Genomic DNA, 14,251 nt, shown 5'->3' on the forward strand with positions numbered 1-14,251 from the left:
CAAAATTGGTAATGAAGTATAATTGAATTGTTGAGCTTTTCATGTTTATCTTGTGTCAGTCTTTTGATATGTGAGTCTGTGTGTGTTTGTATAGTACTTTCTGAATTTTAAGTCATGTACCTTATTAAGGTTACTAGTAGCTTAAATTTTTCCAAACTTTCTAAAACATATTTTCAGGTTCTATTAGAATGATTTATAGACTTTGTGCGTATATAAGTATATATGAATGCATACATTTTATTGTATATATTTGAGAATTATTTCCTTTTAAACTTCCACTCATATCATTAAGAAGAAAAATTCGTAAAATTGTTTTGTTATTAGTTTAGAAAAGTTTTAAGGACTATAATAAAGGAGACTACTTGGCCAGTGTTAGAGCAGAAATACTATTTCCTTTTGGATCAGTTGCTTTTTGGCTATATTTATCTAATGACTGTATTAAGGAAAATGAAACAGAGATATTCCTATAAAATATGAGGTAAACCTGAATGTACAAATTAATTGTAAAGTTAGTAGAAAACTATTAAGTATGTGGGACTTAAGTATATTGAGCTCACTATCCCTAGTTTTGAAATCTGTACTGAACGTTTTCTGTGCTTAATAATTACGTCAGGACTTGCAGAGCACTAACCTGGTAGAAGTATGTATGGCACTTACTATCGTCAGCCAGATTTTTCCTCAAGAAATGATTCCAGCTGTTCTTCCATTAATAGAAGATAAGCTTCAACATTCTAAGTAAGTAAATTCTTTTTGAATAGGTGTCTATACTATATATTTCAAAACAAAAAGTTTATACTCAAAAATTTATTGTATCTTTAACTTAATGCTACCAGGGTAGAGGATATTTGTTGACTGCCAGTTACAGTGCAGAAATCCCCGATAGCATCGTCCTTTATTTTTATGTGGGTTTAGAAGAATGTCAGGCAGCTTTCTCAAGTTAAACTGAGAGACAGCGAGCCTTAGTGTCAGGAATCCTTGGCTTTCCTCCCACTTGTACCACTAACCGGCAGTGGTCCTGTTTTTCCTTTGGCTATGTGGGGTTGGTTGAAGCTCCTTAGGTCTCACCAAGTTGTTTTGAGGATAAAGTGAAATAATGGAAAACATTTGGAAATGGTTCAAGTGCTATGAATGCAGAGCTTCGGTGTATTGGGGATGCTTTTAGGTGAAAACTGCAGTGCTCAAATTCTGTTTTATAGCAGAATATATATAAATAAACCTTAACTTGTAGTTTTCTGCTAATCTTATCTTATAAGATTCCTTAACTTTCTCCTTATCAGCTTGACTTACTTTTTCACCACGCTTGGAATTATTTTGTTTTTGACGAAGCCTCTTTAATTTCATAACCTTTAAAGCTAGGAAAAAGTTTGCAGTCATTTTCCATTTTTCTTTTGTGATTACAGTATTTTAATTATACATACTTAATTTTTATTTATTTATTTTTTTTCCCCAAAGCCCCAGTAGATAGTTGTATGTCATAGTTGCACATGCTTCTAGTTGCTGTATGTGGGACTCGGCCTCTGCATGGCTGGAGAAGCGGTGCGTCGGTGTGCGCCCGGGATCCGAACCCAGGCCGCCAGCAGCGGAGCGTGCGCACTTAACTCTTAAGCCACGGGGCCGGCCCCATACTTTTTTTTTATTGAGGTAACATTGGTTTATAACATTATATAAATTTCAAGTGTACATCAGTATATTTCCATTCCTGTGTAGACTACATCATATTCACCACCCAAAGACTAATTACCATCCATCACCACACATCTGTGCCCGGTCACCCCTTTCTCCCTCCTCCTGCCCCTCTCCTCTTCATTGTAATGAGGTTTTTGAAACATGAGTTTGGCAATGAGAGGAGTAACATCTTTTAATGTGAGTCCTCCCATACTTCCCTGTCCCCCTAAAGTATTTGGAGTGTGATTGCCCATGGTATAAAAAAAGAAATGTGAAAAGCTAGAATGTTAAAGAGATTTTTTATATTAATGAAGAGGCTGTTTAATATTACTAGCCAAAATTACCTCATACTAATTTAAACTTATTGTTGATTCTTTTTCCAATTTCTAGAGAAATCATCTTCAAAAATGAAATTAGGGAATTAAGGAATTTGTTTATCTTGTTTATTCTGGTTTCAAAAGTAATATATGCTTGTTACCAAAAAATTCCGTAACTATGGAAATATGTAACATGGGCAGTTAAAATCTCATGAAGTCTTGGAGGCCGGCCCGGTGGTGTAGTGGTTAAGTTTGTGCACTCCGCTTTGGCGGCCCGGGGTTCGCATGTTTGGATCCCAGGCGCAGACTTGACGTGCTGCTTGTCAAGCCATGCTGTGGAGGCATCCCATATAAAGTAGAGGAAGATGGGCACGAATGTCAGCCCAGGGCTAGTCTTCCTCAGCAAAAAGAGGAGGATGGGCAACGGATGTTAGCTCAGGGCTAATCTTCCTCTCACACACAAAAAAGAAATCTCTTGAAGTCTTACATCTTAGAGATAACTACTTTTTATAGTTTGGTAGATTAGAATAAAGAAATTAATAATAAATGTATAATTCTCTCTTTCTTTTTAGATTAAGGTAATAGCTGATATTTGGAAATCATCTGGTCTATAATCTTTTCAGACTAAATGCTTGACAATTCAGATGGTTTGTTTAGATATCGTTTTTTATCTTTAGGGAGATTATTCGGAGAAAAGCTGTTCTGGCATTATACAAATTCCATCTCATTGCTCCCAATCAAGTACAGCATATTCATATTAAGTTTCGGAAAGCACTTTGTGACAGAGATGTTGGGGTCATGGCTGCTTCCTTGCACATATACCTTAGGATGATTAAGGTAAGTTGGAAATTTCAGCAGGTAATGAGTAGTTACCATTAGGAAAATATAATTATGGAATTAAAAGAAAACTTAGATTTTTCAGTAAAATTAACATTTTAAGTTTTTATCATTGACTTTTTAATAGTAATTTTTGCAAGTTGTTGATAACATGAGTTGTAGGCATGTTACAGAATTAGTCTTTTTTTAAAGCCTAAAATTTTTTCATGTTACTAAAGAAGCATGGAAAATGATAGTTATGGAATTATGGAAGGAGATTGAAATGTGCAGATTTGAGGTTTTTCAAGCAGTGACTCTCTTATACAACTTCATGAGATGCATATAACAGCTTATAGAAATGAGGAGAACCGGTGGAGGTTGTGCAAGGTATAAACTACAGTGTTGACTCCATACGTTGGTACTGTGTCAGACGAGAAAGGAGAGTTGAATGGTGTGGTAAAAAAATTTTGTAAATTGTGACATGGGTTTATACTAATTCAGCCCCAGTGTATTGTGTGAAACTCTTTGGGTCTGAAAGTATGTATTTGTGAGAGATTTCGTGAGTACCTCATAACAAAATGGAATATTCCATTGAAGTCAATTTAAAATTACAGAACTGAAGCTTGTCTTCACTTTTATGTATTGTGTTCCAAAATATTATGTTATAAATAGATATTTGATATTAAATCTTACTTTTCCTCTAGCATTTACTAAACTTTGAAAGAGCTATTATTTCCCTTCCAAAAAATTTGTCCTTGATGCATAATAAAAATTACAATGAAGAACCTAATGTTCATTTTGAGAAATGTGTATTTTATTTTCCCCAATCCAAGAGATAGTCAGATAGATAATCAAGACACACTCATTCAGAATCATAAAATATGGTTAAATACTGTAGGGTTGATGAATTTTTGACAGGCAGGCTCACTGATGTTGGGGGTTTGAATGTTTGAGTAGTGTTGGCTACGCTCTTCCGCCCAGAGCACAGTTAGCTCGTTTACATGAGAAGTCTTGCAAACAAAGTACAGAGATTGCAAACAGGCCTTGATTTTCCTCAAATGTAGAAGTACTACTGCCCTTTTTTCAGTATGCCAGTTCTTTTCACTTTTTGCTTTCATTGCTGACATTAGCTATTAAAGGTTCTATCTAAGACTTAATTATAAGAAATTTGAAATGTGATTAAACTGTGTGGGTACAAGTAGAGAGTGGTGGAAGCTTTTTGGGGGATGATTCAGCTTTGGATCTGGTAGACAGAGGAGTTTCAGCGTGGAAGAAATTATACAGGTTAGAGCACTGTTTCATTAAATGTGAACATGAAACTTCTAAGTAAGCATTTATTAAGATGGATTCTGTATGGCATTTCAGCCAGCTCAATTCTATATTTGATAAGACTTTTATTAACAGAAAGTTTTTTGTTTTGTTTTATTTTGTTTCATTTTTTTGGATGTAGGAGAATTCATCTGTATATAAAGACTTGACTGGGAGTTTTGTAACAATTTTGAAGCAAGTAGTTGGAGGAAAGCTCCCAGTAGATTTCAATTACCACAGTGTGCCAGCACCATGGTTACAAATTCAGCTCTTGAGAATACTAGGACTTCTAGGAAAAGACGATCCAAGGTAAACTATTCTAAGTAAGTTGGACAGCCTTATGCCTCAGTCACTTAGAGGTTTCATGATAAACCAGATTCTCCCAATGCTTAGTTGGCTTAATAGTGATACGTAAACCACTGTAAGAAGTATATAAACTCAGGTTGCTGGGATAATCTGGCTTTCTGCTTATCTAAATCCTTCTCCTAATGAAAGGTACCTCTGAAGCTCCATGTCTTCTGTGAAGCTTTCTTAATCATTCTAGTTTAGGAGTTGAGAAACTTTTTCTGTAAAGGGCCAGATAATAAATGTTTTAGGCTTTGGGGGCTGTATGTTGTCTATTGCAGCCATTCAGTTCTACTCTTGTATAGCTCAAAAGCAGCCATAGGGGCTGGCCCCATGGCTTGGCGGTTGGTGCGTGCGCTCCGCTGCTGGCAGCCCGGGTTCGGATCCTGGGCGCGCATTGGCGCGCTGCTTCTCCGGCCATGCTGAGGCAGCGTCCCACATAGAGCAACTAGAAGGATGTGCAACTGTGACATACAACTATCTACTGAGGCTTTGGGGGAAAAAAAATAAAATTAAAAAAAAAAAAGCAGCCATAGACAGCGTGTAAATGAATGAGCACAGCTGTATTCCCAGAAAACTTTTTATGGACGTTAAAACTTGAATTTCATGTAATTGTTGTGTGTCGTGAAATATTATTCTTTTGATTTTTTTCCCAACCATTTAAAAATGTAAAAACCATCCTTAGCCTGCAGCCATACAAAAACAGACATCTGGCCAGGTTAGGCCTGTGGACTAGAGTTTGCTGACCTTGCTCTAGTTGGATGTGAGCACTTCACCTTCTTAATTCATTTGTCTGAATTACTCTTTTAGCCAGTATGTTAAACTTTTTATGGATATCTTTCCAGTTATATATATTTTTTGTAACTTTTTATTTTGCCATAGTTTTTCAAACTTACAGAAATCTTCCAAGAATAGTGCAAGGAGCTCCCTTCTACCCTTTACCTAGATTCCTCAATTATTTGCATTTACTTTATCATTCTTTCTCTCTCTGTGTGTGCATGTGTGCCCACATATTTTTATTTTTAAATTTTTTACTGAATGATTTGAGAGCAAGTCCAGTTAGATGTTAGTTCCAATGAGAGCAAGGACCATGCTTGAGTCCCTGATGTATTTCTGTTTTGAGAAAATATTTGCTAATCACTGTTCTTTTTTAATGAGATATGGTTCTCTTTTATGCAATAGGGTGCATTTATATTCAGATTCTTTAGCCTAGCTTACGAAGGGAGTGTCCTTTAGGCTGTTGCTTCTAGTAATGCCTTGTCAGTGTCACGTCAGCATCCATCTTGATGTGAGCTCCTCATGAACTCTAACTGGCTGTATTGTTTTTGGTGTTGCTATTTTACTTTTTTGTTTATGAATCTCAATCCTGATTGAAACCTAGGGTGAAAACCTGGAGGTGATGGAGCAGACATATGCATTAGAAATGTTTGTTCTAATTACGTTTTATTTTACATGACCCAACTTATCCTATTGTGGAGCTTTAGTTGGAGTTCACTGGAATTCTGTTTTAAAACCATGAATTTTATAGTGATGCATCCAGACCTCACAGGTCTAAAAAGGTTTAATGCAATCATGTGTTGTCAGGAAGTAGCTTTGGAGGCGTTTGGTGAATTTACTAAATTCATTAACCCGTTATCTTCCTTTCTTCTTTCCTTCATGGATGAATTTGGAGAATGCATACAAAGATGAGTAAGAGAGTGCTTTGCTTACCTTCAGAGAGCTCAGTTGAATGGAAATTAGGGTCAATTAAATGAATAAATAGTGGAACTCTTTTATAATGTTGTAAAATATTAGAACATTTTCTCCTGTGTTGTCCCAACTCTACTGAGGTTTTATGTTCACATAGATCATAAGACACGATTAGCTCAATGTGGCAAAGTAAAAATGTAGTTATTTCATAACAGGATTCTAATGTATTTAGTTAAAAGAATTAATTTACTGGAAAAGTCTTCTAATATTTATGTCTTTTATATCTATTGTTTGAATATTTTCATGTATTTTATAGCATTTCGCTTCTTAGGTTATTAACATTTAGCTTGATCATGTCTGTAAGTGTTTCCGCATTTCATATGGTTAATTATGACTGTTATGCCAGACATTCGCTTTTATTTATTTATTTTTTTGGTAAGGAAGATCAGCCCTGTGCTAACTTCTGCCAATCCTCCTGTTTTTTTGCTGAGGAAGACTGGCCCTGGGCTAACATCCATGCCCATCTTCCTCCACTTTGTATGGGGCACTGCCACAGCATGGCTTGCCAAGTGGTACGTCGGTGCGTGCCCGGGATCCGAACCGGCAAACCCCGGCCCGCTGCAGTAGAGTGCGCGCACTTAACCGCTTGTGCCACCGGGCGGGCCCAGACATTAGCTTTTAAAATTGGGAAACTAGGGCCTGCCCGGTGGCGCAAGCGGTTAAATGCGCGCGCTCCGCTGCGGCAGCCCGGGGTTCGCCAGTTCGGATCCTGGATGTGCAGCAATGCACTGCTTGGCAAGCCATGCTATGGCAGTATACCATATAAAGTGGAGGAAGATGGGCATGGACGTTAGCCCAGGGCCAGCCAGTCTTCCTCAGCAAAAAAAGAGAAGGATGAGCATATGTTAGCACAGGGCTGATCTCCTCACACACACAAAAAAATAAATAAAATTGGGAAACTAGACTGTAATCTAGGTGTAGTATTACTAAATTTTTTGTGGGAGGATTTGTAATGTCTGCTATATGGTTATTGTTTGTGGAAGAAATGCTTACACAGTAAAATGAGGGATTTTAGAATATGGTTCTGGATTCTCACTGAATATTTTTACTTCCGTCAAGGCAAAGTAAAAGTACATGCACTTCAAATTGGATTATATTTGGAAGAAAGAAGAAATTTTCGGAAAAATATGTAGCATATATGATATGTAATTTGTATAGCCCCAGATTATTTTGATCTTTTTGTTTGTTTTACAGTGTAGTTTCTCTGCAAGACTACTATTTGTGTTCTGTGTTGATGGTAGTTTTTTTTCTATTAGGGCTTTTTGAATTTGTAAAAAATATAAAAATATATAAAAATACCAGTCTAGAAGCCCTAGTTTTCACATTGGCCTCTTGGAGAGGACTTTTCTAGGCCTGTAGGCAAAGTGCCAGGGCTCTACAAAGCGCTGCATTTTCTTACAGTATCTACCTCAACCCACTTACTGTAACTGTAATCAGTGACCATAAAGACATAGGAATGGTACAAATCTGTTAATTCCACAAAATATAATTTCTTTGTATTTAACATAAATGAAAGTTAAAATCTTCTTTCTGAAGAACCTAGGGCTGCTCAAAGACCAGTATTTCAGTATTTTTTTAAAACTATGTTGTTAAACTACAGATAATATACTGTGTGGAATAATCTGGATATGTGAGGTATCACTGTAGTAACGTGAAATAGGCAGAAATATTTTATTACAAAGAATATTATAAAAGGTAGTATGTTAACCAAACAAAAACCTGATTTGTAAACTAGGTACAGGTTGAGGAAACTGTTGATTGACTTATGTATATCTCTTCATTGACTAGTTAACTTGGATAAAGTGGGAAGTTAAACTCATGAAAAAGAGGAAATGGAATCTTTAGGAAGTGGCATTCCCGTAACTTCATAAAATGAATTTCTTTCACTTCTTTTCTGTAGATCCTCAGTTTTAAAGAGAGAGAAGTTTGAAAAACTATGTTTTATTGGGTTATAATACTGTAATTCTACTGCAAATAAAATATCTTTTAAACAGGACAAGTGAATTAATGTATGACGTTCTTGATGAATCCTTACGAAGAGCTGAGTTAAATCACAACGTCACATATGGTAGGTAACATAGGTAAATGCTACTCTAATGGGTAATGTTTTTCAGTATTGTAGCTAAATCTGTGTTAGAATACTATAAATTTCAGTAGAATTTTATATGTTAATTTTTAAGGTGGTTCTTTGGGTTATTATTTTTCAATGGAAACATTGAATAACTAATAGAAATAATTTGAAATTATGGCATTATTTTAACTGTTGACCTAAATTCATTATTATAATTCTCTCTCTCTTTTTTTTAAGACTTTATTTTTTAAGAGAAATTGTCTCTTTATTGAAAATATTCATCAAGCATCTAATTGACTGTGAAGGTAACCCAGTAGATCTGTTCCATATTTAAGAGACAGATAATAAATAAATAAATCAGTCAACTAGTCGTCAGATATTTCTTAAATTTCTTTTATTTGTCAGGCCGTGTGCAAGGTGCTTGGAATACAGCAGTGAATAAAACAGTATTATCATTGAGCTCACTGAGTGGATAGATGGAAAGGGACAGGTGCTGTAAATGTTACAGAGGAGAATTACAGGGTCCTGTGGGAGAATATAGCAGCTAGTCTTAGGTGAGGGGGAGAACAAGGAAAATTTTTCTGAAAAAGTGATATTTAAGAAGACAACTGAAGGATGAGTAGGATATAGATAAGGATATATAGATGTGGAATAACAACATACTATTTTGTGAAAAGACAATAACTATTTATGTTATATTCAATTTTAAAAAGTAATTTTGTGATAGGAAACAGTAGTAAGTTGGAGGAGGAGGGTGGAGAACTGAGAAAAATAACCAAAAAAACTTCCAATCTGAATAGCCAGGGGGAGGAGCTATTAGTTCTTTATCGATCAGTCTTAGAAAGCTCAGTGAAGAAATTGGGTTACTTGGAGATATTTAAAAGATACAGGAAAACCAGTTTGAATTTTGTATTGCAGAAGAGCAGTAGAAGAGGCATTGAGAGATACAACTCAAATGAGAAGTCGTTACTTAATCTGGTAAAATACCATGAAGTAGGGGATGAAGAGCATTACTTGTTCTTTCAGACAGTGGTGAACTGTGGGTCTTTAAGAACAGTAGTTGTAGAAGTGCGGGGTAGACTAGAGGACAGAAATTGAACTAGTTTACTTGTAATACAAGTGCTCGACAAAGGTGCAGTAGGGATAAGGAGAAAGGATCGCATGCATAAGACTAGTCTAGGAAGAAAAATGCACATTGTAGTGAATTGGGATAGTAAATTTTGAAGGATAGGTTTATGTTTTGCATGTATAAATGGTAATTAAGGTTATAAGAGTGACTTATTCATTTGTTCTACCAGTATTTATTGAATGCCTACAAAACAAAAACTTGATTTGTAAACTAGGTACAGATTGAGGAAAGAGTTGATTGACTTAGGTATTCCTCCATGCGAAGTGTGGGAGATGAACTGAAGAATAAGGTAGACACAGGCCCTGCCCTTATGAGTGTATAGTATAATGAATAGTTGATATTATCTAGGATCCTGCTATGTAATGAGAAGAATAAGGGGCTAGAGATAAGGATGACCCTTACTAAGGCAGATGGCTTGGCTAGGAGCTGTCAGAAGATCCAGACAAGTGTAGCTAAAGTAAGTTAAGAAGTTTTGCTTGAGGTATAATCAGTGTCTAGGATAAGGCTTTGAAAGGGTCTCAAGGAATTCTGTTTAAAATCAGTTAAGAATCTGCTTTTCTTTTTCTTGCAGAATTTTATTTTATTTTATTTTATTTTTTGTAATTGACATTTCAGCTTTAATTTTTTTTTATTTTTTTGAATAGGTAATATATGCACATGGTTCAAAATTCAAAAGGTACAAAAGGGTATACAGTGAACAGTAAGTGTCCCTTTGACCCTTATCACCCACCACCCAGTTCCCCTTCCTGGAGATAACCACTGTTACCTATTCCTTTTGATTTGGAGAATACTGTATACCCCAGGAAATATTTTTTAATGTTCTCCACTAGGACACCCTTCTTTTATTAAGATTGCTGGAACCAACACAACAATTTCTTTCTTTCTAGGCTGTCAGTCCCGTGTTTCACTTTGTCACAGAAACCTTATAGTTTCTGTTTTTTTGTTTGTTTCCTTTATTCATCTTTCCATTGTTCTGCTTTTTTCCTCATATTTGTATTGATACAGTTTATAGCTTATGTTGATTTTATCAATGATAGAGTATTCTCTAGTAATCCTAATATAAATATTTTATTGCTTAAGAATATGAATTTTGAATTATAAACTTCATAAGGGCAGGGACTGTGTCTGTCTTACTGGCCAGCATATCCTAGTATCTGGCACTTTGTTAATCAATGAGTAATATACTTTAGTTGAATTAAGGAAGAGAAAGTCATTTTACTTTTATCAGTTATCTGATTGAGTTTCAGTCTTAATACTTTCTAAACCATATTTTTATGAAAGTTCCATTATTATAACTTAGTGTCAAATCAAGAAATAAATCACATCAGAGACATTTATTGAGTATCTACTATGTGCCAGGCATTGTATAAATGATGTAGAGGATATAAAGAAGTATAAAAAGTGATCTTTGCCTTCGAGGAATTTATAATATAAGGGAAGCGATAGCTTATTTATGAAAGCATAATACCAGTATAAGGCAGAATGCAGAGGGGTAGTACAGGGAATAAATATTACAGGAGTCCAGAGGTGGTGTAGAGATCACTGTGGGTCCTGAGGGTGCCCATAAAGATTTATTGATATAATAGGACGCTGAAAGGTAGGTAGGATTTAGATAGCCAGAAGGGAATTCAAAGGGGGTTCTAGGCAGAGGGAAGGTGAGAGAAGGTGCAGGAGTGGGGGTGTTTAAAACAGTTGCAGAGAGCAGTGACTCACCAGCCTGAATGGACGATTCATAGTGGGAGCAGTGAAACAGTCATATTTTGGAGGTCCTCTCATGGCAGCCAAATGAGTTTGGATATACTGTATCAGTCTGGAGGTATGGAAGGTTTTTGGGCAGGGAACTGATAAGATGAGAAGGACATTTTTAGTAGACCATTTAGTAAATTGGGAGAATTATATAAAAAGGACAGAACCATCAAAAGTAGATAGAAGTACTTTTCCCTGTTTTTCCCACTAAGTACAGCTGAAAACTCGACATTATATATGTAAAACAAACAGAAGACTCTGAAAGGGGGAGAAATGGAGGTAGACTGGTTGAGACCTTAGAACTCAAGGAACGACACCATGGTAAGGACTCTAGGTTTTCTTTTTGCCTCATATACCCCAGACTGGGTACTGGAGAGCCAGCAACCTGGAAACACCGATAGACATGGATAAAAATGCACAAGAAAAGCCTGCTCTCTAGCCAAAGGACCAAGAAGAAAAGGGCAAACTAGCGAGGCAGAAAACTTGTAGACAGTAGCCACTCTGTTCCAGCCAAGCACCACACGGAAAAAACTATGGACCCACCTACAGCAGCAAAGGCTGAGTAGGGAGCCAAGATTTTCAACCTCACTGGGTGTAATGAGGCACTCCAATTCTCCCACTGGGCTGGTGGTGGAGAAGCCCAAGAGGGAAGCTGGACTTTCATCCCTGCCATGTGTTGAGGGGGACCTCCTCCCTTGCATTGTCAGTGGAGATGATGTGGGCAGCCTGTATTTCATATTATCCAGGAGTAGCAAGGAATGAGGTACCCTTCCCCTATTTGCTGGGGTGGTATTAGAGGAAGCCTAGTGGAGAGTCAGGGCTTTCACCACTGGTCAGGGATACTGAGGACACCCCATCAGTGTCAGTGGAGGCCACGTAAGGAGCAGTAATGAGGTGCTTCTGTCTCTCCCAGGGAGGGTAGTATCAGCAGATACTCCCATCCCCCACTGGGAAGGAACCGGGATCCCCTTTTTCTCCAAATGTCAAAGAAGGGAGTGTGGAGAACCTGGACTTTTACCCTCATTGGGCGGTACCCCCATCTCCCTGCCAGAGTGGTGTCAGTAGATAGAGACAGAACTTATTTAAAATGAAAGTAACGTCTAGTCTGAAGGATAAAGTATCAGTAGAACTTCTTCAAATTTTGTGCATAATGCAACCCCAAATATGATAAAACCACAGTGTCACAAATGTTAGAACGTTGTTAATTTTTAATGTGGTAATTTTTACTTGATAGTATTTTGCTTAGGCCCTGGGTTCCTCTGGGAGAGTAAACGAAGCTCCACGTTGTGTTTTTACATTTAGAAATCCTCAGAGGCACATTTCTTTTAACCACTGCAGAGAGGGGATGGTAGACTGGCTGCTTTTTCATTTATGGACTTATACTCAGATTTTTGTAGAGTTTGAAAATAAAGAGACTTAGCTCTAGGTGGGAAAATAATTTAAAAACCTGTTAAACTCATTTTCAGCTCATAAGCAGCTAATAAGTACAATTTTTGAACTATTAATTTTGCCTGTGCGAGCTTTCAAGAAATCTTATGAGCATCTAAATATACAAGTTTAGATTTTAGATGGGTGATGAGAAGCTTTTGTAGTAAAACAGTTCGATAGCAGGAGAGTTCTGAATGGCAGGAATCCCTACAGGAAAATATGTCAGTTATGATAGAAGATGGAGCAGCATCATTTTAAATCTTACTTAGGACAGTCATGTTAATTCAGGGTTTGGCAAACTTTTTCTGAAAAGGAGGCCAGAGTAAACACTTTAGGCTTTGTAGGTTGAATAGGTTTCTGTCATATATTCTCCTTTGATTTTTGTTTGTTTTGTTTTTTTACAACCTTTAGAAAGTATAATTGTACACCTGAAACTAATATTATCTCAAAAAAAAAAAAGAGTAAAAACCATTCTTAGTTCACAGGCGTGCAAAAATAGGCCGAGGGCTGGATTTAGAGGTAGTTTGCCTACTCTGCCAATTAGTCAGTTGGCCAAGGCTCTCTTTGTTTAGTTCATGAAGTCGTGAAGTCAACTTTTTTCATAGCACAGAGTAAAGACGTTTTACAGCACAATATCTAAATATACAAAGTGTCTTTTTAGGTTCAATTAACTTACTTTGTAAGTTTTCCTTTAATTAAAGTCCATTCCCTTCTTAAAGAGAAATTTATATTTCTGATTTCTTTTCTCTGTCTCTTCTTCTACAGAAAGCGTTTATATAAAGCTTTTTACACAAAATTTATGTGTGCATCAATTGATGGGCAACTTCACAGTGTAAAACATAGCTAGTTGAATGTTCAGGATCTATCTTATACACAAAATGTCCGATTGTTATGTTTTAAGCTTTTGGAAATAGAGCAGGAGTGATTCTATCGAGGACACCTGGTATGCTTCAGCTTGTAGTAGAACTGTTTTTTAAGTCTGCTGATTCTGTGCCTCACTTCTTATACTGTGATTCTGTAGGACACACAGGACTTAATGGTGCCTCAGTGATTCTTCTTTACCATGGCAAAGCTCCAGCTCCTTGCCTCATGCTCTTCAAAAGAGTTTAAAAAAATTTTATCATCCACTTTGATCATCTGTCATAGTTAATCAGATCTTTGACTATATTAGAAAATCAAATTTGAACACTATCAAGACGTTCAATAGGTTGTTGTATATTCTTTGAGTTTAATTTTAAAAAAGTGACTTGAGGATTTTTTGAGTGTGGCTCTACTATGAAATAAATGCTAAAGCATCCTAATATGATTATATTGACATAAACCACATTGAAATAAACTACATGTACAGTTTCTGTGTATAAGTAGTAGAAACTGCCTGGGAATAAATTATTTTAAAGCATTCAAGCAGTGTTGGAAATATCTATTTATATAGGAATAATGAATATATTACTTACGTGTCCATTAGAATATGAGCTCCTTGAGGGCAGGGGTTTTTGTCTGTTTTGATCACTGCTGTATCCACATTAGTAGAATAATGCCTGGCATATAGGAGGTGCTTAGTAAATACTTGTTGCATGAATGAATTCTTATCTATTAATATATATAATTCTCTTTAAATTTAAATAGTTACTGTGGTAACGTAATCCTAATAACTGCATAAGCCTGAAAACAGTAAAA

At 36.3% G+C, this 14,251-nt stretch overlaps 1 protein-coding gene across 1 annotated transcript in view; it reads left to right on the forward strand.

Moving 5' to 3' along the window:
* Window positions 1–14,251, forward strand: part of AP4E1 (adaptor related protein complex 4 subunit epsilon 1) — a 55,661-nt gene that overhangs the window by 10,028 nt on the left and 31,382 nt on the right. The window contains exons 5-8 of the mRNA XM_058541571.1: window positions 614–735; window positions 2,660–2,819; window positions 4,249–4,415; window positions 8,195–8,268. Of these exons, the coding sequence (XP_058397554.1) occupies window positions 614–735; window positions 2,660–2,819; window positions 4,249–4,415; window positions 8,195–8,268 (523 nt within the window). The remainder of the gene's footprint in view (window positions 1–613; window positions 736–2,659; window positions 2,820–4,248; window positions 4,416–8,194; window positions 8,269–14,251) is intronic.

The sequence above is a fragment of the Diceros bicornis genome, chromosome 5, assembly GCF_020826845.1.
Source record: "Diceros bicornis minor isolate mBicDic1 chromosome 5, mDicBic1.mat.cur, whole genome shotgun sequence".
Lineage (NCBI taxonomy): Eukaryota > Metazoa > Chordata > Mammalia > Perissodactyla > Rhinocerotidae > Diceros > Diceros bicornis.